General features: G+C 48.8%; 1 protein-coding gene across 1 annotated transcript in view; it reads right to left on the bottom strand.

Annotated features, from left to right (window-relative positions):
- Window positions 1-22513, bottom strand: part of APPL1 (adaptor protein, phosphotyrosine interacting with PH domain and leucine zipper 1) — a 215734-nt gene extending 193221 nt beyond the window's left edge. Inside the window, exon 1 of the mRNA XM_063940852.1 lies at window positions 22306-22513. Within this exon, the coding sequence (XP_063796922.1) occupies window positions 22306-22359 (54 nt within the window). The 5' untranslated portion in view covers window positions 22360-22513. The remainder of the gene's footprint in view (window positions 1-22305) is intronic.
- Window positions 22514-27672: the final 5159 nt, after the last annotated feature.

Here is a 27672-nt window from a genome sequence, read left to right as displayed (position 1 = left end):
GGACAGGGTGATCAGCCGATGCATCTGAAGATGCGATCCAGACCATTTGTCCAACAGATCCCATTGAAAGATCCTCGCATGGAACCTGCCGAAGGGAATGGCTTCGTACGATGCCACCATCTTTCCCAGGACTCGCGTGCATTGATGCACCGACACCTGTTTCGGTTTTAAGAGGTCTCTGACTAGAGTCACAAGCTCTTGAGCCTTCTCCGTCGGGAGAAACACCTTCTTCTGGTCTGTGTCCAGAATCATGCCTAGAAAGGGCAGACGCGTCGTAGGAATCAGCTGCGACTTTGGGATATTCAGAATCCAGCCATGCTGTTGCAACACTTCCTGTGAGTGCGCTACGCTGATCTGCAACTGCTCCCTCGACCTCGCCTTCATGAGGAGATCGTCCAAGTATGGGATAACGGTGACTCCTTGCTTTCTCAAGATCACCATCATCTCTGCCATTACCTTGGTAAATATTCTCGGTGCCGTGGACAGACCAAACAGCAACGTCTGGAATTGGTAATGACAGTCCTGTACCACAAATCTGAGGTACCCCTGATGAGGCGGATAAATGGGGACATGCAAGTAAGCATCCTTGATGTCCAGAGACACCATAAAATCCCCCTCTTCCAGGCTTGCAATGACCGCTCTGAGCGATTCCATTTTGAACTTGAATCTTTTCAGATAAATGTTCAGGGACTTTAAATTTAATATAGGTCTGACCGAACCGTCCGGTTTCGGTACCACAAACATTGTGGAATAGTATCCCTTCCCCTGTTGAGGAAGGTGAACCTTTACCACCACCTGCTGGAGAAATAGCTTGTGAATTGCCGCTACCACTACTTTCCTTTCTATGGGGGAAGCTGGCAGGGCCGATTTTAGGTAACGTTGAGGGGGCATCACCTCGAATTCCAGCTTGTATCCCTGAGACACAATCTGTATAGCCCAGGGATCCACCCGTGAGCGAACCCACTGGTGGCTGAAATGTCGGAGACGCGCCCCCACCGCTCCTGGCTCCACCCGTGGAGCCCCAGCGTCATGCGGTGGATTTAGTGGAAGCCGGGGAGGACTTCTGTTCCTGGGAACTAGCTGTAAGGTGCAGCTTTTTTCCTCTGCCCCTGCCTCTAGCAAGAAAGGAAGCACCTTTGACCTTCTTGCCTCTAATTGAGGACAGGACCCCCACAAGGCCTTTTGGAGAGACAGAGAGAGTTTGCCAGTACACAGCCCAGCGCTATATAACCCAGGGATTACACAGTAACTTAGTGTTTACCCATTAGCTGCTGTATTATGATTAATGCGCCTAAATTTATGTGCCCCCCCCCCCCTCTCTTTTTTACCCTTCTACCGTGATTCTGCAGGGGAGAGCCTGGGGAGCTTCCTCTCAGCGGAGCTGTGGAAGGAAAATGGCGCTGGTGAGTGCTGAGGAAGAAGGCCCCGCCCCCTCAGCGGCGGGCTTCTGTCCCGCGATTTCTTGTAAAATAATGGCGGGGGCTCATACATATAACAGTGTGCCACTGTTTATATGCAGCATTCGCCAGGAGGTAACAATTGCTGCCCAGGGCGCCCCCCCCCCCTGCGCCCTGCACCCTACAGTGACCGGAGTGTGTGGGTTAGTGTGGGCGCAATGGCGCACAGCTGCAGTGCTGTGCGCTACCTCATGTAAAGACAGGAGTCTTCTGCCGCCGATTTCGATGTCTTCTCTGCTTCTGCCGGCTTCTGTCTTCTGGCTCTGCGAGGGGGACGGCGGCGCGGCTCCGGGAACGGACGACAAGGTCAGGTCCTGTGTTCGATCCCTCTTGAGCTAATGGTGTCCAGTAGCCTAAGAAGCGCCACCTAGCCGCAGTTAGTAGGTTTGCTTCTCTCCCCTCAGTCCCTCGTAGCAGAGAGTCTGTTGCCAGCAGAAGCTCTCTGAAAATAAAAAACCTAACTAAAATACTTTCTTATTAGCAGGCTCAGGAGAGCTCACTAAAAGCACCCAGCTCTGTCCGAGCACAGATTCTAACTGAGGTCTGGAGGAGGGGCATAGAGGGAGGAGCCAGTGCACACCAGATAGTACTAAATCTTTCTTTAGAGTGCCCAGTCTCCTGCGGAGCCCGCTATTCCCCATGGTCCTTACGGAGTCCCCAGCATCCACTAGGACGTCAGAGAAATTATATATATATATATATATATATATATATATATATATATATATATATATATATATATATATATATATATATATACACACACATATATACACACACACACACATACATATACACACACCCCAAATAAAACAAAAACAATCTCAATATAAAGCATAACAAAAAAGGAATTCAGAATCAATCTTCCAGAAGTGTGAGCAGCAGAAAAAACCAGCAACTATGTAAACATGGCAATAAACAGATAAACTGCTTAAGACTTTGTCTACGCTTTCTGTGGACAACTCCCAAAACTGAAAACGCACTCCGACAGCAGTCACCATGCAAATAATATTATCTCAAAGCAAAGTGAACAAGGCAGTCATCAGTTTAGACTTTTCAGGTTGGAGCTCAGTCCTTTCATTGGAACGATCACAACTTGTATACTTAATTTCTTCTGGATCCCCGTAATAGACAGCAAAGGGAAGTACCGTCGCTTATTGATTGCTATGGTCAACTACTACTCTTTCATAGGTTTGATACATCTCCCCCCAAAGAATACTACATTTTTAGGGAAAAATGTTAAGTAATGATATTTGTGAATCAGTTTTCAATGTTGAGTACGATACCTTCCGCTGTCAACATCCTAGGGGGGACATGTACTAAGCAGTGAAAAGAGTGGAGAAGTGAGCCAGTGGAGAAGTTGCCCATGGCAACCAATCAGCTGCTCTGTATACTTTTATAGTATGCAAATTGTAAATACTACGTCAATACTGATTGGTTCCCATGGGCAATTTCTCCACTTTTATCACTGCTTAGTACATGACCCCCTAAATCACAGTCATGTGATATCAGCGCAAAGTCTGCTAAATTCTGAACAAAACGTAAATTGTTACCGAAATCACAGCCAGAGCCGCCTTCCAATCTGCACCACAAATCCCACCGGTGACGAGCATTGGGACGGTGGCTTCCTTGTAAATCACAACATACACAATCAACTCTTTTTTTTTTTTTTAAATAATGTTTTTTATTATTAGTAAATTGGTACAAAATAAGTTAGGTATACACAATATCGTAGCAATATAATACCGCAAATATAAATTTCATGAATAGGGTACACAAGAAACAAAAATAGACAAACAATGAGGGGGAGCCGCCTGATTTACCGTCTAAAGTGACGGGAGATCGCAGGGGCAATATTCAATCAATGCTGTTCATCGCGCCCATTAGTGCCGGGTTTAGCAGCGATCACGAAATGTGGAGTTTGTGCGTACAAACTGGTCACTTTTCGCAAATTTCAGCTCACCTGCATGGGGGGCTGCGAGCTGAAATGTCTCCTCTAGATTATTACTAGGCTGTAATTAATATTATAGTTTATTGAAAGGGCACCACAATATTGCAATGCGCCATATAGTAGGGATTTATGCATTACACATTAAAATAGTTGACAGTCAGAGAGATACTGAACTGGCCAGATAAACATATTGGACAAAAACCATACAAAGAGCAATTAAAAAGGAGATTTATGGTAGACTTACCACAGTTGAATCTCTTTCTGAGAGGTACACTTGTATTCCACAGGGAATAACATTGGGGTGTAGAGATGGATCTTGATCCGAGGCACCAACAGGCTAAAGCTTTGACTGTTCCCAGAATGCACTGCACTGCCTCCTCTACAGCCCTGCCTCTAGGCACTGGAGCTCAGTTTCGTTAACCAGTACAATGCAGCAGCAGGTTAAATAGAGACAGTAGATGTTAGCCACATAGAACCACATTCTCACGACAGGAGGCAGGTACCAGCAGCTAATGCCATGCAAACCCAAAGAAGCTAAGTACGTCAGGGTCGGCGCCCTGTGGAATTCAGTGGACCTCGCAGAAAGATTTAACTATGGTAAGTCTATCATAAATCTCCGTTTCTGTAGCGGGGTACACTGGTATTCCACAGGGAATAACATTGGGGATGTCCTAAAGCAGTTCCTTATGGGAGGGGACGCACTGTAGCGGGTACAAGAACCCGGCGTCCAAAGGAAGCATCCTGGGAGGTGGAAGTATCAAAGTCATAGAACCTGATGAACATGTTCACTGAGGACCACATAGCTACCTTGCACAATTGTTCCGGGGTCACGCCACGGCGTGCCGCCCAAGAAGGTCCAACAGACAGAGTAGAATGGGCCTTAAGAGCAGCAGCAGCTGGGAGCCCAGCCTGCGCATAAGCTTGTGCAATCACCATTCTAATCCATCTGGCCAGCCACGTTTGTGAAAACATAAAAAAGGACAAAAAGAAACTCTGACCTCCGGATGGAGGCAGTGCTCTCCACATATATAAGGAGAGCCCGTATCACATCCAAAGACCGCTCTTTGTCCAGGGAGACCATATAGTCCCCAGGCTCCAAAGCCAGAACAATAGAGCGAAGAGTTTCCATCCGAAACTTGGATACTCTCACCAATTTGTTCAAGGACTTTGAGGTTGAGAATGGGCCGGAAGGAACCATTTGGTTTCGGGAGTAGGAACAGCGGTGAATAGTACCCCTTCCTGTGTCCAGGAGGGACTGTACCACCAAATGAAGAGTTTTTGCCTTAACCGGATCCGAAGGGATATCAGTCAGGCAAAATCTGTCTGTCTGTCTGTCTGTCTGTCTTTGCCCAGTTTTGTTCTATAATTGTTGTTCTAATTGTAAAGCGCAACGGAATATGCTGCGCTATATAAGAAACTGCTAATAAATGAATAAATAAATAAATAGATGAAGGGGACAATTCTTGAAGGATATGGCGTATCCGTGAGTGACGACTTCCCGTACCCAGGTGTCTGAAGTGATCTTCAGCCATTCCTGGGTAAACCTTAGAAGTCAGCCTCCTACCCTGTTATCCCCCAGGGGGAGGCACACCCAGTCATGCAGCAGGCTTGTCTGATTTGGAAGCAGGCTGACGGGCAGCCCAGGCACATTTAGGTTTGGGCTTAGCGGTTTTAGAAGTGAGGTACTCCCGACCCTTTGCTTTACCTGGGAGGATGAAAGGAACGAAAGGAAGTACTCTTAACCTTCGGGACCGAAGAAGCAGTACTAGGTAGATATGCCGTCTTAGCAGAAGCTAAAAGTCAGTCAAAATCTTGTTAAGATCCTCACCAAAAAGAATGTCTCCCTTAAAAGGGAGCACCTCCAGGGATTTCTTAGAGTCCAGATCCACAGACCAGGACCTTAACTATAGAATCCGGCGAGCCAAAATGGACGTAGTAGAAGCCTTGGCCGCCAGAATACCGGCATCAGAAGCCGCCTCCTTAATGTAATGAGATGCTATGACAATATACGCGAGGCATTGTCTAGCATTATCAGGAAAGTTGTACGGCAGCTCTGCTTCCACTTCCTGAGCCCACGCTTCAATAGCTTCTGTAGACCAAGTAGCTGCAATAGTGGGACGATGCACAGCTCCTGCGAGGGTGTAAATAGCTTTTAAGCAACCCTCCACCCGCTTATCCGTCGGTTCTGTCAGAGAGGCGACGGTAGTTACAGGCAGAGCAGAGGATACCACCAGCCACGCCACTTGCGACTCCACCGGCGGCGGTGTTTCCCAATTCTTACTTCGCTCCGCAGCGAGAGGGTAGCGAGCCAGCATCTTCTTGTAAGCTGTGAATTTCTTTCCTGGATTTTCCCAGGATTCCTGACGTATGTCAACCAAGTGGGCAGAATGAAGCAAAACTTGTTTAATAACCTTCTGACGTTTAAACCTATCCGGTTTCTTAGAGGTAACAGGTTCTGGGTCGTCATCAATTTGAAGAATCAGCCTGATAGCCTCCAAAAAGTCAGGAACATCCACCTGCGTAACAGATTCCCCATCAGAAGCATCTGGGTTAGTGTCTGAGGGGTCAGTATAAACGCCATCTTCATCAGACGAAGTGTCTGGAACATGGGTCGATTGTGAGGAAGTAATGGCCCGCTTAGAGGACCACTTGGTCTTGGGCGGGTGAGGGTTAGGTTTTGGTTTGATCAGCGAGTTATTCAATTGCTGTAACTGAGTGGACAGGAGATCTGCCTATGGCGGATTAACCGCAGGGACAATATGTGGCTGTGCCGGCACCTGAGGTCCCATAGGGGGCGTGAGTCTAGTTACCAGCGTATTTAGTAGAAAATAAAAAAGTAGCACAAGGTGGGTCATTATGAACCACGCATTGCTACGGCCCTACTTGGGGGCAGGGAGCCCCCAGAACCTGAACCCTCTGTTGCTATGTTGTCCTCCAAATTATCTGCAGCGTCGCCACCACGCAGTGTGGGATCAGCCGAAGAACCGTCGCCCCTTGAAGCTGACATAATATGAAAGCGTGAACCAGGGGCAACATAGTACAATATCAGCAGTATAATACCTTACCAAGAACCCCCTGTGCAGTGTGATAGCACAAACAGAGGATTCAAGAGGTATATAGTGACTGAAAATCACAGAGAAAAAAAATAAATAAAAAAAAATAAGATTTTACTTACCGGTAAATCTATTTCTCGTAGTCCGTAGTGGATGCTGGGGACTCCGTAAGGACCATGGGGAATAGACTGGCTCCGCAGGAGACATGGGCACTTTAAGAAAGAATTTAGAGTCTGGTGTGCTCTGGCTCCTCCCTCTATGTCCCTCCTCCAGACCTCAGTTAGAGAAACTGTGCCCGGAAGAGCTGACAGTACCAGGAAAGGATTTTGGTAATCCAGGGCAAGATTCATACCAGCCACACCAATCACACCGTATAACTTGTGATAAACTTACCCAGTCAACAGTATGAACAACATTAGAGCATCAGTTCAACCCTGATGCAACAATAACATAGCCCTTATTGCAGCAATAACTATATACAAGTATTGCAGAAGAAGTCCGCACTTGGGACGGGCGCCCAGCATCCACTACGAGAAATAGATTTACCGGTAAGTAAAATCTTATTTTCTCTAACGTCCTAGTGGATGCTGGGGACTCCGTAAGGACCATGGGGATTATACCAAAGCTCCCAAACGGGCGGGAGAGTGCGGATGACTCTGCAGCACGGAATGAGCAAACACAAGGTCCTCCTCAGCCAGGGTATCAAACTTGTAGAACTTTGCAAAAGTGTTTGAACTTGACCAAGTAGCCGTCCGGCACAGCTGTAATGCCGAGACCCCTCGGGCAGCCGCCCAAGAAGAGCCCACCTTCCTAGTGGAATGGGCTTTAACTGATTTTGGCAGCGGCAATCCAACCGCAGAATGAGCCTGCTGAATCGTGTTACAGATCCAGCAAGCAATAGTTTGCTTTGAAGCAGGCGCACCAAGCTCGTTGGAAGCATACAGGATAAACAAAGACTCTGTTTTCCTGACCCTAGCCGTTCTGGCTACATAAACCTTCAAAGCCCTGACCACATCAAGCAACTCGGAATCCTCCAAGTCAGTAGTAGCCACAGGCACCACAATAGGTTGGTTAATATGAAAAGATGAAACCACTTTTGGCAGGAATGGTGGACGGTTCCACAACTCTGCTCTATCCGCATGGAAAACCAGATAGGGGCTTTTATGTGACAAAGCCGCTAATTCTGACACTTGCCTAGCCGAAGCCAAGGCTTGTAGCATGACCACCTTCCACGTGAGATATTTCAATTCCACCGTTGTGAGTGGTTCAAACCAGTGGGATTTCAGGAAACTCAACACCACGTTAAGATCCCAAGGTGCCACTGGGGGCAAAAAAGGGGGCTGAATATGCAGCGCTCCCTTCACAAACGTCTGAACTTCAGGTAGAGAAGCCAGCTCTTTTTGAAAGAAAATGGATAGGGCCAAAATCTGGACTTTAATGGAACCCAATTTTAGGCCCAAAGTCACTCCTGACTGTAGAAAGTGAAGGAAACGGCCCAGCTGGAATTCCTCCGTAGGTGTATTCCTGGCCTCACACCAAGCAACATATTTTCGCCATATACGGTGATAATGTTGAGCCGTCACGTCCTTCCTAGCCTTTATCAGCGTAGGAATGCCTTTTTCCGCTAGGATCCGGCGTTCAACCGCCATGCCGTCAAACGCAGCCGCGGTAAGTCTTGGAACAGACAGGGCCCTTGTTGCAACAAGTCCTGTCTTAGAGGAAGAGGCGACGGGTCCTCTGTGAGCATTTCTTGCAGATCTGGATACCAAGTCCTTCTTGACCAATCCGGAACAATGAGTATTGTTCTCACTCCTCTTTTTCTTATGATTCTCAACACCTTGGGTATGAGAGGAAGAGGAGGAAATACATAGACCGATTGGAACACCCACGGTGTCACCAGGGCGTCTACAGCTATCGCCTGAGGGTCTCTTAACCTGGCGCAATACCTCTGTAGTTTCTTGTTGAGGCGGGATGCCATCATGTCCACCTGTGGCAGTTCCCACCGACTTGCAATCTGTGCGAAGACTTCTTGATGAAGTCCCCACTCCCCGGGGTGGAGGTCGTGCCTGCTGAGGAAGTCTGCTTCCCAGTTGTCTACCCCCGGGATGAACACTGCTGACAGTGCGCCGCTTACGTAATTCTCCGCCCAGCGAAGAATTCTGGTGGCTACCGCCATCGCCACCCTGCTCCTTGTTCCGCCCTGTCGGTTTACATGAGCCACAGCGGTGATGTTGTCTGACTGAATCAGAACCGGTTGACCGCGAAGCAAGGTCTCTGCTTGACGTAGGGCGCTGTAAATTGCCCTTAGTTCCAGGATGTTGATGTGAAGGCAAGTCTCCTGACTTGACCACAGCCCTTGGAAATTTCTTCCCTGTGTGACTGCTCCCCACCATCGGAGGCTTGCATCCGTGGTCACCAGGACCCAGTCCTGAATGCCGAATCTGCGGCCCTCGAGAAGGTGAGCACTCTGCAGCCACCACAGGAGAGACACCTTGGCCCTGGGGGATAGGGTGATTAACCAATGCACCTGAAGATGTGATCCGGACCATTTGTCCAGTAAGTCCCATTGAAAGGTCCTCGCATGGAACCTGCCAAAGGGAATGGCCTCGTATGATGTCACCATCTTTCCCAGGACTCGAGTGCAATGATGCACCGACACCTGTTTTGGTTTTAATAGGTCCCTGACCAGTGTCATGAGTTCCTCAACTTTCTATCGGGCGATAAACCCTCTTTAGGTCTGTGTCCAGAATCATGCCCAGGAAAGGCAGACGAGTCGTAGGAACCAACTTCGACTTTGGAATATTTAGAATCCAGCCGTGTTGCCGTAACACTTCCAGAGAACGTGCTACGCTGATCAGCAACTGCTCTTTTGACCTCGCTTTTATGAGGAGATCGTCCAAGTATGGGATAATTGTGACCCCTTGCTTCCGCAGGATTACCATCATTTCCGCCATTACCTTGGTAAATATTCTAGGAGCCGTGGAGAGACCAAACATCAACGTCTGAAATTGGTAATGACAATCCTGTACCACAAATCTGAGGTACGCCTGATGAGGTGGATAAATGGGGACATGAAGGTATGCATCCTTTATGTCCAGAGACACCATAAAATCCCCCCCTTTCAGGCTTGCAATGACCGCTCTCAGCGATTCCATCTTGAAACGGAACCTTTTGAGGTACATGTTCAGGGATTTTAAATTCAATATGGGTCTGACCGAACCGTCCGGTTTCGGCACTACAAACATGGTCGAATAATAACCCTTTCCTTGTTGAAGGAGGGGAACCTTGACCACTACCTGTTGAAGATACAATTTGTGAATTGCAGTTAACACTATTTCCCTCTCTAAGGGGGAAGCTGGCAGGGCCGATTTGAGGTATCGGTGAGGGGGCATCTCCTCGAATTCCAGCTTGTATCCCTGAGACACAATATCTATTGCCCAGGGATCCAACTGGGAGTGAACCCACTTGTGGCTGAAATTTCGGAGACGTGCCCCCACCGGGCCTAGCTCCGCCTGTGGAGCCCCAGCGTCATGCAGTGGATTTAGTGGAAGCCGGGGAGGACTTCTATTCCTGGGAACTAGCTGTGTTGTGCAGCTTCTTTCCTCTGCCCCTGCCAAGAAAGGACGCACCTCGGACTTTCTTGTTTTTCTGTGATCGAAAGGACTGCATTTGGTAATACGGTGCTTTCTTAGGCTGTGAGGAAACATATGGCAAAAAATTCGACTTCCCAGCCGTAGCTGTGGAGACCAGGTCCGAGAGACCCTCCCCAAACAAGTCCTCACCCTTGTAAGGTAAAACCTCCATGTGCCTTTTTGAGTCGGCATCACCTGTCCATTGCAGAGTCCACAGGACCCTTCTGGTAGAAATCGACATAGCATTTATTCTAGAACCTAGTAGGCTAATGTCTCTTTGAGCATCTCTCATATAAAGGACAGCGTCTTTAATATGCCCCAGGGTCATTAATATAGTATCCTTGTCTAAGGTATCAAGTTCCTCAGATAAGGTATCCGTCCATGCTGCTACAGCACTACACACCCAGGCCGACGCAATTGCCGGCCTCAGTAAGGTACCTGAATGTGTATAAATAGACTTCAGGGTACCCTCCTGTTTTCTATCCGCAGCATCTTTGAGGGTAGCCGTATCCTGTGACGGCAGGGCCACCTTCTTGGATAAGCGTGTCAAAGCTTTGTCCACCCTAGGGGAGGATTCCCAGCGTAACCTGTCCGTTGGCGGGAAAGGATACGCCATAAGAATCCTTTTGGAAATCTGCAGTTTTTTTATCTGGAGATTCCCAAGCCTTTTCACATAACTCATTGAGCTCGTGTGAAGGGGGAAAAGTTACCTGTGGCTTCTTTTCCCCATACATATGAACCCTCCTGTCAGGGACTGGGGTATCCTCTGTGATGTGCAACACATCCTTAATAGCTATAATCATATAACGGATGGATTTAGCCAATCTTGGCTGTAACCTTGCATCATCGTAATCGACACTGGAGTCAGAATCCATGTCGGTATCCGTGTCAATAATTTGGGATAGTGGGCGCTTCTGAGACCCTGTCGGCCTCTGCGACATAGGATCAGGCATGGGTTGGGACCCCGACTGTCCTGAGGCTTCAGCTTTTTCTAACCTTTTATGTAAGGAATTAACATTATCATTTAAAACCTTCAACATATCCATCCAATCAGGTGTCGGTGCCGTCGGCAGACACCCCACATTCATTTGCTCCCACTCTGCTTCCACATAGCCTTCCTCATCAGACATGTCGACACAAGCGTACCGACACACCACACACACAGGGAATGCCCTTTTTGAAGATAGTTCCCCCACAAGGCCCTTTGGTGAGACAGAGAGAGAGTATGCCAGCACACACCCCAGCGCTATATAACCCAGGAATAACACAGTAACTTAATGTTAACCCGGTAGCTGCTGTATATTGTGTTTTTAGCGCCTAATTATGTGCACCCCCACTCTCTTTTTACCCTTTTCTACCGTGAACTGCAGGGGAGAGCCTGGGGAGCTGAGGGAGAAGCCCCGCCCCCTCGACGGCGGGCTTCTGTCCCACTAAAATACATCTCTTTGTGGCGGGGGCTCATACATATATACAGTGCCCAACTGTGTATATGAGTACTTTTGCCAACAGAGGTCCATATGCTGCCAAGGGCGCCCCCCCCTGCGCCCTTACAGCGACCGGAGTATGTGAGGTGTGTTTGGAGCAATGGCGCACAGCTGCAGTGCGGTGCGTTACCTCATGTGAAGAACGGAGTCTTCTGCCGCCGATTTCGAAGTCTTCTTGCTTCTCATACTCACCCGGCTTCTGTCTTCCGGCTCTGCGAGGGGGACGGCGGCGCGGCTCTGGGATCGGACGACGAGGGTGAGATCCTGAGTACGATCCCTCTGGAGCTAATGGTGTCCAGTAGTCTCAGAAGCAGGACCTAGCTTCAAAGAGTAGGGCTGCTTCTCTCCCCTCGGTCCCACGATGCAGGGAGTCTGTTGCCAGCAGAGCTCCCTGAAAATAAAAAAAACCTAACAAAATACTTTCTTACAGCAAGCTCAGGAGAGCTCACTGAACAGCACCCAGCTCGTCCGGGCACAGATTCAAACTGAGGTCTGGAGGAGGGACATAGAGTGAGGAGCCAGAGCACACCAGAATCTAAATTCTTTCTTAAAGTGCCCATGTCTCCTGCGGAGCCCGTCTATTCCCCATGGTCCTTACGGAGTCCCCAGCATCCACTAGGACGTTAGAGAAAAAAGGATTTTGGTACCTACCAGTAAATCCTTTTCTCGTAGAGGATGCTGGGGTCCACATTAGTACCATGGGGGTATAGACGGGTCCACCGGGAGCCATTGGCACTTTAAGAGTTTAAGAGTGTGGGCTGGCTCCTCCCTCTATGCCCCTCCTACCACACTCAGTCTAGAAACTGTGCCCGAGGAGACGACATACTTCGAGAGAAGGATTATACACAGATAGTGGTGAGATTCATACCAGCTTACACATACAAGGCACGTCAAGACAACTAGCTTGAACTACTCAGCAACAGCTGAAACATTACTTACCAAGTAACAATGCAGTACTCAACTAAAACGAAGTTGTACTGAACCACGTAACAATAGCAGGAAAACGAAGCGCTGGGCGGGCGCCCAGCATCCTCTACGGACTACGAGAAAAGGATTTACCGGTAGGTACCAAAATCCTATATTCTCTTACGTCCTAGAGGATGCTGGGGTCCACATTAGTACCATGGGGATGTACCAAAGCTCCCAGAATGGGAGGGAGAGCGCGGAGGCTCCTGCAGAACTGATTGGCCTCTGATGATCTGAAGTTCGGTCAAAGTATCGAACTTGTAAAACTTTGCAAACGTGTTCGACCCCGACCAAGTTGCAGCTCGGCAAAGCTGCACTGCATCTTCAGAGCCCTCGCGACATCCAAGGACTTTGAAGTAATTGAGGAGTCAGTAGCCACTGGCACCACAATAGTTTGGTTGATATGAAATGCAGACACAACCTTCGGAAGAAACTGCTGACGAGTCCGGAGCTCAGCTCCATCTTCGTGGAAGATCAAGAAAGGGCTTTTACAGGATAAAGCCCCCAGCTCGGAAACAAGTCTAGCAGAAGCTAAGGCCAACAAAGTGACCGCCTTCCATGTAAGAAATTTGAGCTCCACCTTCTGTAGAGGCTCGAAACAATCCGAATGGAGGAACTGCAACACCACGTTAAGGTCCCATGGCGCCGTAGGCAGTACAAAGGGGAGGTTGGATATGCAGAACTCCCTTCAAAAAGGTCTGAACCTCAGGGAGGGCAGCAAAGTGCTTCTGAAAGAAAATGGATAGGGCTAAAATCTGGACCTTCACAGATCCCAACCTCAGACCCATATCCACTCCTGCTTGCAGGAAGAGGAGGAAACGTCCCAATTCAAATTCCACTGCAGGAAACTTCTTGGACTCACACCAAGAAACATATTTCTTCCAAATACGATGGTAATGTTTTGACGTTACCCCTTTCCTAGCCTGTATGAGGGTAGAAATAACTTTCTTCGGAAATCCCTTTTCGAGCAAGAATCAAGCACTCAACTTCCATGCCGTCAAGCGTAGCCGCGGTAAGTCTTGATAGGCGAACGGCCCCTGCTGCAGCAGGTCCTCCCGAAGAGGAAGAGGCCTCGGCTCTTCTTGCTGTAGATTCAGAAGGTCCGCGTACCAAGCCCTTCATGGCCAATCTGGGGCAATGAGGATCGCTTGAACCCTTCTTGTTCTCCTTATCAGCTTTAGGATTCTTGGGATGAGTGGGAGTGGTGGAAACACGTACACTGACCAGAACATCCACGGAGACACCAGTGTGTCCATTGCCACTGCCTGTGGGTCCCTCGACCTGGAACAATAACGCCGAAGATTCTTGTTGAAACAAGAGGCCATCATGTCTAATTGGGGCAATCCCCAAAGATCTGTTATTTCCTTGAAAACCTCCGGATGGAGTCCCCACTCTCCTGGATGGAGATCGTGTCTGCTGAGGAAGTCTGCTTCCCAGTTGTCTACTCCCGGAATGAAGATGGCTGACAGCGCCAACGCGTGTTTTTCTGTCCAGAGGAGTATTCTTGTCACCTCTGACATTGCCGCTCTGCTCTTCGTTCCGCCCTGTCGGTTTATGTAAGCCACTGTTGTTACGTTGTCCGAATGCACTTGGATGGCCCGATTTCTCAGAAGAGGGGCCATCTGAAGAAGACCGTTGTAGACGGCTCTTAGTTCCAGGATGTTGATGGGCAGGCCGGCTTCCAGGCTTGACCACTGTCCTTGGAAGGTTACTCCTTGAGTGACTGCAACCCAGTCCCTGAGGCTCGCATCCGTTGTTAGCAGGACCCAGTCCTGAATCACAAACCTGCGACCTTCTAGGAGGTGAGGCAATTGGAGCCACCAGAGGAGAGAAATCCTTGCCCTTGGCGACAGACAAATTCTCTGATGCATGTGGAGGTGATAACCCGACCACTTGTCTAGGAGATCCAGTTGGAAGGGCCGAGCATGGAACCTCCCGTACTGGAGAGCCTCGTAGGAGGCCACCAGGCCAATAGGCAAATGCATTGATGAACCGACACCTGGGGTGACAGTCCAGCAATGCGAAGCGGAGATAAGCCTGATGCGGCAACCAAATCGGAATGTGGAGGTAAGCATCCTTATTATCCAGTGATACCAGGAATTCCCCTCTTCCAGACCTGATATCACCACCCTGAGAGACTCCATCTTGAACTTGTACTCCTTTAGAAAGGGGTTCAACGATTTTAGGTTCAGAATGGGCCAGACCAAACCATCCAGTTTCAGTACCACGAAAAGGTTCGAATAGTAACCCTTTGTCAGCATGTGAGGTGGTACCGGCACAATGACCTGCTTTTGGACAGCGTCTTGAAGCACTGTGCTGTCCTCCAACAGAGTTGGTAAGCCCGACTTGAAAAAACGATGAGGAGGGAGACTTTGAAATTCCAGTCCCTGAGACACAATATCCATCACCCAGGGATCCAGGCCATACGATACCCAGACATGACAGAACTGTCCGAGTCTCGCACCCACAGGCCCCACCTCCGGGCCGACCCGTCCACCGTCATGCGGAGGACTTTGGGGTACCTGAAGCAGGCTTTTGTTCCTAGGAACCTGCAGCGGCAGCTTTCTTGGACTTAACCTTACCTCCCCTGAAGAAGGTACTGGATAATCTGGCCTTTCTGGTCTTGTTCGGCCGAAAGGACTGCTGCGCAGCTGAGGAGAAGGATTTCTTCGGAGCAGGTGCTGCTGAGGGAAGATACGGAGACTTACCCCCTGTAGCGGTAGATATCCACGCATCTAGAGCTTCCCCAAAGAGAGCCTGACCTGTATAGGGCAGAGACTCCACACTTCTTCTGGATTCCGCGTCGGCCGACCACTGGCGGAGCCACAGTCCCCGACGAGCTGAAAGAGACCTGGAAGAAACTCCCGCAGGAATGGAACCCAGGTCTTTCATGGATTCTACCATAAAACCTGCAGAATCATGAATGTTGCGTAAATACAGTGCAACGTCATCCCTATCCATCAGATCCAAATCATCCATTAAGGCAGCCGACCACTTCACTATAGCCTTTGCAATCCATGCACTAGCAATAGTGGGACGTAATATGGCCCCCAAAGCAGTGTACATTGATTTCAGTGTATTATCAATTTTCCTATCTGCCGGCTCCTTTAAGGCGGTAGATCCCGGTACAGGTCAAACCACCTTTTTGAGAGTCTGGATACAGATGCGTCAACAATCGGAGGGTTTTCCCACTTTTTCCTATCCTCCTCAGGGAAAGGAAAAGCTATCAGAATCCTCTTAGGGATCTGAAACTTCTTTTCAGGGTTAACCCAAGCCTTTTTAAATATAGCATTCAGCTCCTTTGACGCAGGGAAGGTTCGCGAGGCTTTCTCGTTTTCAGTGAAAAAATCCTCCTTAACCTGCTCAGGTGTGGTATCATTAACATTTAACACATCCCTGATAGAGGTTATCAACAATTGCACCCTCCTTGCAAGAGATGCGGACCCCCGCAACACATCCCCATCTGTAGTGTCAGAATCGGTACCGTGTCGTCTTGTGTTAACTGCACAAGCGCACGTTTGTGGGGGTATGTAGTGGGGAGTGACCCGAGGTACCCGACAAGGGCCATACAGCCATAGAGGACTGCAATACCTGGGTTGCAGATTCATTACTGGCAACCCTGTCAGAAATCTGAGAAATCTAAGTCTTGATAGAGGAAAACCACTCTGGTTCCCTTGCTGGAATCTGTGCTAAACCAGTGCTAACCTGATTACATGGAATGTGATCATCCTGGGAGGATAAATCCTCTGCAGCATATGACACTGTATCTCTGGACATTTCTGCAGGTGACCACCAAACACTCCACACACACACGAGTCCCCCCCCCCCCCCCCCAAGAATGACAAGAGAGAAACAGAGATTGGAGCCAACCCACACCAGCGCTTATTTTACAAGGCGAAACCAATTATGTGCGCCGAGTGTGTGCCTTAATAGGACACACAGTCAATCTATCAGCCTCCCCTCCCTTCTACAACCCCCTGGTGCCGTAATACAGTAAACTGGAGCTGCTTGCTTCAGCTCTGTACAGGGTCGGCAGCATGCTGCTGGGGTGAGCGGTGCCCCTGTGGCGGAGACCGATCAGCCCCTCTGGAGCTTAGTGTCCAGTCAGCGGAGTCAGTGGCTCAGACCCTACAGGGCGGACACTGCTCCCCCCCTTAGTCCCACGCTGCAGGGAGGCTATTGCCAGCAGCCTCCCTGTAAAATAAAAAACTCTAAACTAAACTTCTTTAGGAAAGCTCAGGAGAGCTCCCCTAGCTGTGACCGGCTCCTCCGGGCACATTTTCTAAACAGAGTCTGGAAGGAGGGGCATAGAGGGAGGAGCCAGCCCACACTCTTAAACTCTTAAAGTGACAATGGCACCTGGTGGACCCGTCTATACCACCATGGTAATAATGTGGACCCCAGCATCCTCTAGGACAGAGGTTCTCAAACTTGGTCCTCGGGAGCCCACACAGTGCATGTTTTGCAGGTAACCCAGCAGGTGCACAGGTGTATTAATTACTCACTGACACATTTTAAAAGGTCCACAGGTGGAGCTAATTACTTCACTTGCGATTCTGTGAGGAGACCTGCAAAACATGCACTGTGTGGGCCCCCGAGGACCGAGTTTGAGAACCTCTGCTCTAGGACATAAGAGAAATACACAACAAGTATAACCTGTGAAACACCTATATCAACTAATAACCCTGACGCACTTAGCCTTCCTCAGGGTACAGAATATAAGGATAGCAATCTGAGCGAGATACATGGAATAGAAATCACGCAGCAGCTGTATATGCACACACACACAGTCACATGTACAATGTAGAAATTATGACAATCAATAAAACTGCACTGGACTAGCAATACTAAGTAAAGCTATACAGATCAATAGATATATCAATGCACAGTAAAGACTGGATGTATATCACAGGATACTTGTACTACATAACCCTGAAGTAATGCACTGTTTCTTAACTAACACCGTCACCAGACATGTAGAATACTTAAGTGTCCTGTAAAATGCACAGTGCTGACATGCAGGTGGCTTTACAGAGGAGACTTTGCCCAAACAGTCCCAGGATCAGCTTAGCATGCGGTAATGGCGCCGAGAGAGAGAGAGAGAGAGAGAGAGAGAGAGAGAGAGAGAGAGAGAGAGAGAGAGAGAGAGAGAGATGCAGCTCCAGAGCGGGAACATTTACTCTAAATGGCGCCCAGGGGCTGGGGGAGGGGCTACAGGTCAGAGCCTTATCCCCTTGCTGGACTTCACCACCGGGTACTCTGGGCCATATAAAAACGTTTTTAAGTAAAACCGACCCATGCCCCTGCCCTGGTGGGGTCCCTGTACTACCACAGTGTCCATGCCAGCACACGCGGCCAGCCTCCCACCGGCCGCGCCGGATCGCGATTTCCAGCGGGTCCCACCTGGGGGACCCTCTTACCTCCTCCCTAAGTGTGGCCACGCGATCCAGGAGAGCTGCAGCTGGTGTGTGTGCCTGAAGAAGAGAACCGGAGCCTCCGCTGTAAGTACCCGACAACTAGGACACGGGAGTATAAAGCGCCGCTGGAGGAGGCGATGGAGCTGCAGCAGGAGATGTCAGAGTGACATCTAGCACTAAGAGTGCCTCTGCTGCAGCCCTTGAAGACTTCTTTCTTCACTTTAAAAGCTCTTTTCAGGGCAGCTCCCTGTTAGCTGCCTGCACTGCAGGCACCAATTTAAAACTGAGCTCCTGTGCACGGAGGCGGGGTTATAGAGGAGGCGGCGCTGACTATCTTGGGGACAGTCAAAGCTTTTAGCCTGCTGATGCCTCGGATCAAGATCCTACTCTACACCCCGATGTTATTCCCTGTGGAACCCCAGTGTACCCCGCTGCAGAAATCTGGGTTAGTTACTTGCAAGTCGGAGATGCAAGGCAAAAATAAAACTATATAACCCCACAGGATCATTCATGAGGGTGATTACAAAAAAGATACAAAGCAAAAGGCATGTATATAGACCCTGCACTATTTGCATCCATATGTACAGTGAGGTCCATAAATATTGGGACATCGACACAATTCTCATATTTTGAGCTCTATACACCACCACAATGGATTTGAAATGAAACAAACAAGATGTGCTTTAACTGCAGACTTGAGTTGATTGTCACATTACTTTTGGTCCCTTAAAAAATAAGAGGCACATATAGAAACCGTTGTAATTCCTACACCGTTCACCTGATTTGGTAGTAAATACCCTCAAATTAAAGCGTAAAGTCTGCGGTTAAAGCACATCTTGTTTGTTTCATTTCAAATCCATTGTGGTGGTGTGTAGAGCCCAAAATATGAGAATTGTGTCGATGTCACAATATTTATGGACCTGACTGTATGTGCCTTACAATGGGATGCGGTTATGTGATCGCCGGTCACAATACCGACGCCGGGATCCCGGCATCTGAAAATCTCGCCGGTCGGCGTGCCTATTACCACTCGTGGGTGTCCACAACACCCATAGAGTGGGAATAGAACCTGTGGCGAGAGCAGCAAGGCTACTGTGTGCCCGCAAGGGCCTTCATTGCGCTCGCCCCCCGCTGGCGGTATTGTAACCGGCAGTCTCCTGACGACCGGTCACACACACCCAATCCTTTACAATGGGCATCTGTCAAACTGAATTGAACTGGAACACTTAGGTGTAAGTGTGCCCTGATTTATTGCTTCTGAATACTTCTATGCATATATAGCCTTATTCTTATCAGAATAAATGAAAAATACAATAAAACTTTGGGGATTAACTACAGTATAAACACTTTTTGCCATTTCTTTTATCCAAAACAAAACAACCTTTGGAGTAAAAACTATATTTTTTTTAAACTTAATTTTTTACATTTTTCGGATACATACTGTTATGTTATATATTATATGAATGTCCATAAAAGGTTTAAAATGAGAACTTGTCCAACTCTGTAGTTCATTTAGGTGAGTTGCAAGCGCAATTCTAAAAAAAAATAACATTTTAAGTGTAAAAATTGCAGCTTTAAAAGGCATACAACTTTAAAACCAGTGTACATATCTGGTTAAGATTTTGGGGTTTTCTGTACAACCATGGCAGCATTTATTATACCAGTTTTCATTACAATCTGAAACGTGTTGATTTGGTGTGGAACGACCCTGATCTGAACTAAGCACCTACAGTACATCAGCCAGCAATGACACAGATAATATCAACAAATGAACCTAGTGTTATATATTTATTACACACACACACACACACACACACACACACACACGTATGAACATTATATACACATATAAGAAGAGTGACTGAATTTGAAACCCCGCTATTATCTACGATCACTAGATGTATAATGAAAAAGAAGTGGACGCTACAACTGAAGCAGACCATAGACTCAGAGAGAACCACTAACTGGATATACCAGTTTTAGACAGAAGCCACTGGATTCCATAGTCCTAATAGAGACCCTATGACGTTAGATCTTTACGAGTATGCAACAGAATATCACCACCCACTGTAAAGTCTCCATTACAGGACCTGATGGAACGCTCACACCCTTTCCTATATATTGGAGGATCCCAGCCTCAGAGACTGGACAACATTAATTATGCAGTTGCTGCCCTACTGCTCTCCAGCTTTATAGACTACACAGCGTACTCTAATGATGGACAACGTAACACATTCATCATGCACTGTAAGCAGGGGCTACGCAATTATAATTATTGTCCTTTATTTATATGGCGCCACAAGGGTTCCACAGTGCCCAATTACAGAGTACATATGCACATAATCAAAACAGAGAAACAGAAACTTAAGGTGGGTACACACTGGCCGATATATCGGCCGTTCTCTTGAATGGCCGATATATCGCGGGGCCGTCAGCCAATGTGTACGGGCGAAATGTCTGATCTCCTTCGTTCACAGACATATCGCATCGGCCCCGCAGCACAGCCGACGGGCAATATATCTACCAATATATTGACGCGACGCTATGCTGCGGCAGCCGGCGGTGATTGACAGCTGAACTGGGCAGGCGTGTGTACACGGCCGCCCAGTTCATGACGTCAGTCCCCGACGGATCGGGCAGTGTGTATGCTCGACACACTGCCCGATCCATCCATAGATATATCTGCCGATCAACTGATCGGCAGATATATCTATCAGTGTGTACCCACCTTTACAGTTGACGACAATATAGGACAAGTACAGGGTAAATAAACATAACTACATCAGCAGATGACTCTGGAATAAGTATCAGGTGGCAGAAGACTGCTGGATGTGGTGCAGTTGAAGATTATTAAAGTAAGAAAAAGGATAAGCACATGAGGGAAGAGGGTCCTACTCGTGAGAGCTTACATTCTAAGGGGAGGGATAGACAGACAGGGGTGACACAGACGGGGTACATAGAGAGTGTGGAACAGAGGGTTAGGATGAGATTTGGCTGGGTTTGGTGAAGAAGTGGGTCTTGAGAGCCCATTTGAAGAGTTTTGTAGAGAGGTGGAGAGGTAGGGAATTCCAGAGAAATGGAGCAGCACATGAAAAATCTTGGAGGTAGGAGTGGGAAAAAGTAATCAGTAGGCAGGAGAGTCGGCGTGCATTAGCAGAGAACGGGTGGGAGTGTAAGGGGAGATAAGGTCAGAGATGTGAATGGGAGAGGAGTGGGTGAGTGCTTTGTAAGTGAGTGTGAGAAGCTTGAAATGGATTCTGAAAAGGAAGTGGAGCCAGTGAAGGTCTTGTAAGAGGAGAGGTGGACTTAGTGCGTTTGGTGAGGAAAACGAGCCGGGCAGCAGCACTGAGGAGAGATTGGAGTGAAGAGAGGTATTGGTCAGGAATGCCACTCAGGAGGAGATTACAGTAGTCCAGTCTGGAAATGATCAGTGAGTGCATATGAGTCTTAGGGGGACATGTACTTAGCAGTGATAGAAGTGGAGAAATTGCCCAAGGCAACCAATCAGCTGCTCTGTATACTTTTATATTATGCAAATTATAAAATGTTACGTCAATGCTGATTGGTTGCCATGGGCAACTTTTCCACTGGCTCATTTCTCCACTTTTACATGTCCCCCTAAGTAGCATCCTGGGTCAGAAAGGGTCGGATCCTGGAAATATTTTTTAGATTAAAACGGAAGGTTTGCGAGCGGTGCTGAATGTGTGGTTTGAAGGAGAGGGAGGAGTCAAGGATTACTCCAAGACAGCGCACTTGGGGGCTAGAGGAGACCGCGGGGAGTGGGCATGAATAACAAAAGTTACTATATGGTTATGTTTCTCTAAACCTCCCTATTGGCAATACTTACCAACTGCATGACAAAATACCATTATTTTATTTTTTTGCCATAATGGATGCAATGATCATCATAATTATCACCATTCATATTTATTCAAGGGTAGCTTTTAAAATGAATAAAACAAAAATATTCAGCACCCATTTTTAAACAATCTTCAGCATGCATCATGGAGATTGCTGTGCCCCACCAGTATCACACATAGCAGCATGCTCACATGCACTGACTACAGCAACAAGTCCCTGGATACTATTTAAAAAATGTTGGCACCCATGACAGCCATAAATGTGACTAATTGCCCTGTCTGTCTCAGGTCTGCACCAGCCCAAGGGGATTATACCACCCCAGGGAGTCATCTATGGCCACCATATGATGGGAACAGGAATGACCCCAGTGAGGAACAGTTCAGAAGGATGAGTGATGTCACAGGATGACGTCACTGCACCCCAATCCCCAGGTACACAAAGCACCCCAAGCACTATGCAGCCCCTTCCCTGTAGGGCTTCTGACCTGAGGACTGTCCTCCAGGGTCTCCTCGATGGGCAGCTTGTCTATGCCGATCATGGCTGAGGATACACGGAAAGAAGCGAGAGACCTGAACCGGAGAGAGAGTCACAGCAGCGCCTATTCTGCATCCAGGAGCACGGACAGCGGATGTCCTTCCCCTTAACCAGCTCATTGGGTGATCCGAGCTGTCAGTCGGAGTTTCGGGACACTGGTTGGCTGGCTGGAACGCCTGTAATGATGGGTTACTAAGGGGCGGGAGCACTCGAAAGTTGCTATGATGACGCTAGGCGGCCAATGCCAGGGGAATGGGAGCGGTTTTGCAGAGACGGCCAATGCCAGGGAAGTGGGTGGGGCTTATCGAGGTAAGAATGACAGGTGGTAGAGCACGTGACCCCATGGAACGCATGAAATCAGTGTAGGGATGGACATCGTAAGGCCACCATCAAATGGGCTACTGCCATCGAATCTTTCGATGCGATGTTAAGTAACAATCGCATCAAAAGAATTCTGGAAAAAAATTCATATGATTTGTGCGCGCGCAAAAAACACCCTAACTATTTGCGCATGCGCAAAGCCTCTGAAGCGTGGCTGGCTGGCCAGGGGTGGGATCAGGCGCTGTCCCGAAGTAAACATCGATACACCGTGAAATATTTACCATTCGATGACGGCAAATATCGGAATGCCGCCATAGAATGGTAAAAACACATTAAATAAAAGACATCGATGAACCATCGCCTTCCGATGTCCATCCCTAAATCAGCGCAGTTACACAGTGATGGGCTCAACTGAAACAGCGCGCACGTATGGTTGCAGAGTGCAGAGCACACATACTTATGACATAACACAAAACACCTGTCATAGTTAAGGATGTCGCAACCCAATAACCCATTCTGCTGGACTCTATCCCCTAGTATTCAGTAGCGGATCTTGCCACGGGCAAGCAGGACTTTTGCCCGGGGCGCCGCCTTCCGGAGGGCGCCGCACCAGGGCAAGATCCGCTGCTGCTGTGCCCCCCGCTGCCGCTGTGAAGGGAAACTAGACGCGTACGTGTCTAGCTTCCCTTCGTGGAGAGGTCCTTTACTGTGCAGTGCGCGATGACGTCATCGCGCACCGCACAGCAAAGGTCCTCTCCACGAAGGGAACTAGACGCTACGCATCTAGTTTCCCTTCGTGGAGAGGACCTTTGCTGTGCGGTGAGCGATGACGCGCGTCTAGTTCCCTTCGTGGAGAGGACCTTTGCTGTGCGGTGCGCGATGACGTCATCGCGCACCGCACATCATTTCAGTCTGTACAGGGGGCGTAAGTGACCACGCCCCCTGTACGAAGTCACGCCCCCTATTGCCGCACGGAGCGCCAGAACTGGCCCTGCTAGTATTGTGTTGACAGTAGCGTCTCTTGCCACCGGCAAGTAGGCTTTTTGCCCGGTGCGCCGCTACCCCAAGGGCGCTGCCTCCGTGGCAGATTGACCCCTAGTGTCAGTGCTGCGCTGCTATGGGAGAGACATCATGACGTCTCTTCCATAGAGAGGAGCTGGCAACGGCCAGAGACAGCAGCGACAGCAATCCGGAAGCAGGAGCAGGGCTGGTATATTTTTTTTTCTCTATCGTCCTAAGTGGATGCTGGGGTTCCTGAAAGGACCATGGGGAATAGCGGCTCCGCAGGAGACAGGGCACAAAAGTAAAGCTTTTACAGGTCAGGTGGTGTGTACTGGCTCCTCCCCCCATGACCCTCCTCCAGACTCCAGTTAGATTTTTGTGCCCGGCCGAGAAGGGTGCAATTCTAGGTGGCTCTCATAAAGAGCTGCTTAGAGAGTTTAGCTTAGGTTTTTTATTTTACAGTGATTCCTGCTGGCAACAGGATCACTGCAACGAGGGACAGAGGGGAGAAGAAGTGAACTCACCTGCGTGCAGGATGGATTGGCTTCTTGGCTACTGGACATGAAGCTCCAGAGGGACGATCACAGGTACAGCCTGGATGGTCACCGGAGCCACGCCGCCGGCCCCCTCACAGATGCTGAAGCAAGAAGAGGTCCAGAATCGGCGGCTGAAGACTCCTGCAGTCTTCTTAAGGTAGCGCACAGCACTGCAGCTGTGCGCCATTTTCCTCTCAGCACACTTCACACGGCAGTCACTGAGGGTGCAGGGCGCTGGGGGGGGGCGCCCTGGGAGGCAAATGAAAACCTTTAAAAAGGCTAAAAATACCTCACATATAGCCCCAGAGGCTATATGGAGATATTTACCCCTGCCTAAATGTACTAAATAGCGGGAGACGAGCCCGCCGAAAAAGGGGCGGGGCCTATCTCCTCAGCACACGGCGCCATTTTCTGTCACAGCTCCGCTGGTCAGGAAGGCTCCCAGGTCTCTCCCCTGCACTGCACTACAGAAACAGGGTATAACAGAGAGGGGGGGCAGAATAAATGGCAATATATTAATATAAAAGCAGCTATAAGGGAGCACTTAATCATAAGGCTATCCCTGTCATATATAGCGCTTTTTGGTGTGTGCTGGCAGACTCTCCCTCTGTCTCCCCAAAGGGCTAGTGGGTCCTGTCTTCGTATAGAGCATTCCCTGTGTGTCTGCTGTGTGTCGGTACGTGTGTGTCGACATGTATGAGGACGTTATTGGTGTGGAGGCGGAGCAATTGCCAAATATGAGGATGTCACCTCCTAGGGGGTCGACACCAGAATGGATGCCTTTATTTGTGGAATTACGGGATAGCGTCAACTCGCTTAAGCAGTCGTTTGCCGACATGAGGCGGCCGGACACTCAATTAGTGTCTGTCCAGGCGCCTCAAACACCGTCAGGGGCTGTAAAACGTCCCTTGCCTCAGTCGGTCGACACAGACCCAGACACAGGCACTGATTCCGGTGGTGAAGGTGACGAATCAACCGTATTTTCCAGTAGGGCCACACGTTATATGATTTTGGCAATAAAGGAGATGTTACATTTAGCTGATACTACAGGTACCACTAAACAGGGTATTATGTGGGGTGTGAAAAAACTACCAGTAGTTTTTACCGAATCAGAAGAATTAAATGACGTGTGTGATGAAGCGTGGGGTGCCCCGATAAAAAACTGCTAATTTCAAAGAAGTTATTGGCTTTATACCCTTTCCCGCCAGAGGTTAGGGAGCGCTGGGAAACACCTCCTAGGGTGGACAAAGCGCTAACACGCTTATCAAAACAAGTGGCGTTACCCTCTCCTGAGACGGACGCACTTAAAGATCCATCAGATAGGAGGATGGAAAATATCCAAAAAGGTATATACACACATGCAGGTGTTATACTACGACCAGCTATTGCGACTGCCTGGATGTGCAGTGCTGGGGTAGTTTGGTCAGAGTCCCTGATCGAAAATATTGATACCCTGGACAGGGACAATATTTTACTGTCGTTAGAACAAATAAAGGATGCATTTCTTTATATGCGTGATGCACAGAGAGATATCTGCACACTGGCATCACGGGTAAGTGCTATGTCCATTTCGGCCAGAAGAGCTTTATGGACACGACAGTGGACAGGCGATGCGTAGAGGAGTTATTTGAGGTCGGTCTATCGGATTTGGTGGCCACGGCTACGGCCGGGAAATCCACCTTTCTACCTCAAGTCACTCCCCAACAGAAAAAGGCACCGACCTTTCAACCGCAGCCCTTTCGTTCCTTTAAAAATAAGAGAGCAAAGGGCTATTCATATCTGCCACGAGGCAGAGGACGAGGGAAGAGACAGCAACAGGCAGCTCCTTCCCAGGAACAGAAGCCCTCCCCGGCTTCTACAAAAGCCTCAGCATGACGCTGGGGCTTCGCAAGCGGACTCGGGGGCGGTAGGCGGTCGTCTCAAAAATTACAGCGCGCAGTGGGCTCACTCGCAGGTAAATCCCTGGATCCTGCAGATAATATCTCAGGGGTACAGGTTGAAATTAGAGACAGAGCCACCTCGCCGTTTCCTGAAGTCTGCTTTACCAACGTCCCCCTCAGAAAGGGAGACGGTTTTGGAAGCCATTCACAAGCTGTATTCTCAGCAGGTGATAGTCAAGGTACCTCTTCTACAACAAGGGAAGGGGTATTATTCCACTCTATTTGTGGTACCGAAGCCGGATGGCTCGGTAAGGCCTATTCTAAATCTGAAGTCCTTGAACCTATACATAAAGAAGTTCAAGTTCAAGATGGAGTCACTCAGAGCAGTGATAGCGAACCTGGAAGAAGGGGACTTTATGGTATCCTTGGACATCAAGGATGCGTATCTCCACGTTCCAATTACCCCTCACACCAGGGGTACCTCAAGTTCGTTGTACAAAACTGTCACTATCAGTTTCAGACGCTGCCGTTTGGTTTGTCCACGGCACCTCGGGTCTTTACAAAGGTAATGGCCGAGATAATATTTCTTCTTCGAAGAAAAGGCGTATTAATTATCCCATACTTGGACGATCTCCTAATAAGGGCAAGGTCCAGAGAACAGCTAGAGATGGGTTTAGCACTATCTCAAGAGGTGCTAAAGCAGCACGGATGGATTCTGAATATTCCAAAATCCCAATTAATGCCGACAACTCGTCTGCTGTTCCTGGGGATGATTCTGGACACAGTTCAGAAAAAGGTTTTTCTTCCCGAAGAAAAAGCCAAGGAGTTATCTGACCTGGTCAGGAACCTCCTAAAACCAGGAAAGGTGTCTGTACATCAATGCACAAGAGTCCTGGGAAAAAATGGTAGCTTCTTACGAAGCAATCCCTTTCGGCAGATTCCATGCAAAGGGATCTGTTGGACAAATGGTCAGGGTCGCATCTTCAGATGCACCTGCGGATAACCCTGTCGCCGAGGACAAGGGTATCCCTTCTGTGGTGGTTGCAGGAGGCTCATCTATTGGAGGGCCGCAGATTCGGCATGCAGGATTGGATCCTGGTGACCACGGATGCCAGCCTGAGAGGCTGGGGAGCAGTCACACAGGGAAGAAATTTCCAGGGAGTGTGGTCGAGCCTGAAAAAGTCTCTTCACATAAGCATTCTGGAACTAAGAGCAATCTACAATGCTCTAAGCCAGGCGGAACCTCTGCTTCAAGGAAGACCGGTGTTGATCCAGTCGGACAACATCACGGCAGTCGCCCATGTAAACAGACAGGGCGGCACAAGAAGCAGGAGGGCAATGGCAGAAGCTGCCAGGATCCTTCGCTGGGCGGAGAATCACGTGATAGCACTGTCAGCAGTATTCATCCCGGGCGTGGACAACTGGGAAGCAGACTTCCTCAGCAGACACGACCTTCACCCGGGAGAGTGGGGACTTCATCCAGAAGTTTTCCACATGCTATTAAACCGTTGGGTAAAACCAATGGTGGACATGATGGCGTCTCGCCTCAACAAAACACTGGACAGGTATTGCGCCAGG

Source organism: Pseudophryne corroboree, chromosome 9, assembly GCF_028390025.1.
Source record: "Pseudophryne corroboree isolate aPseCor3 chromosome 9, aPseCor3.hap2, whole genome shotgun sequence".
Lineage (NCBI taxonomy): Eukaryota > Metazoa > Chordata > Amphibia > Anura > Myobatrachidae > Pseudophryne > Pseudophryne corroboree.
This window is presented reverse-complemented; position numbering and strand designations above follow the sequence as displayed.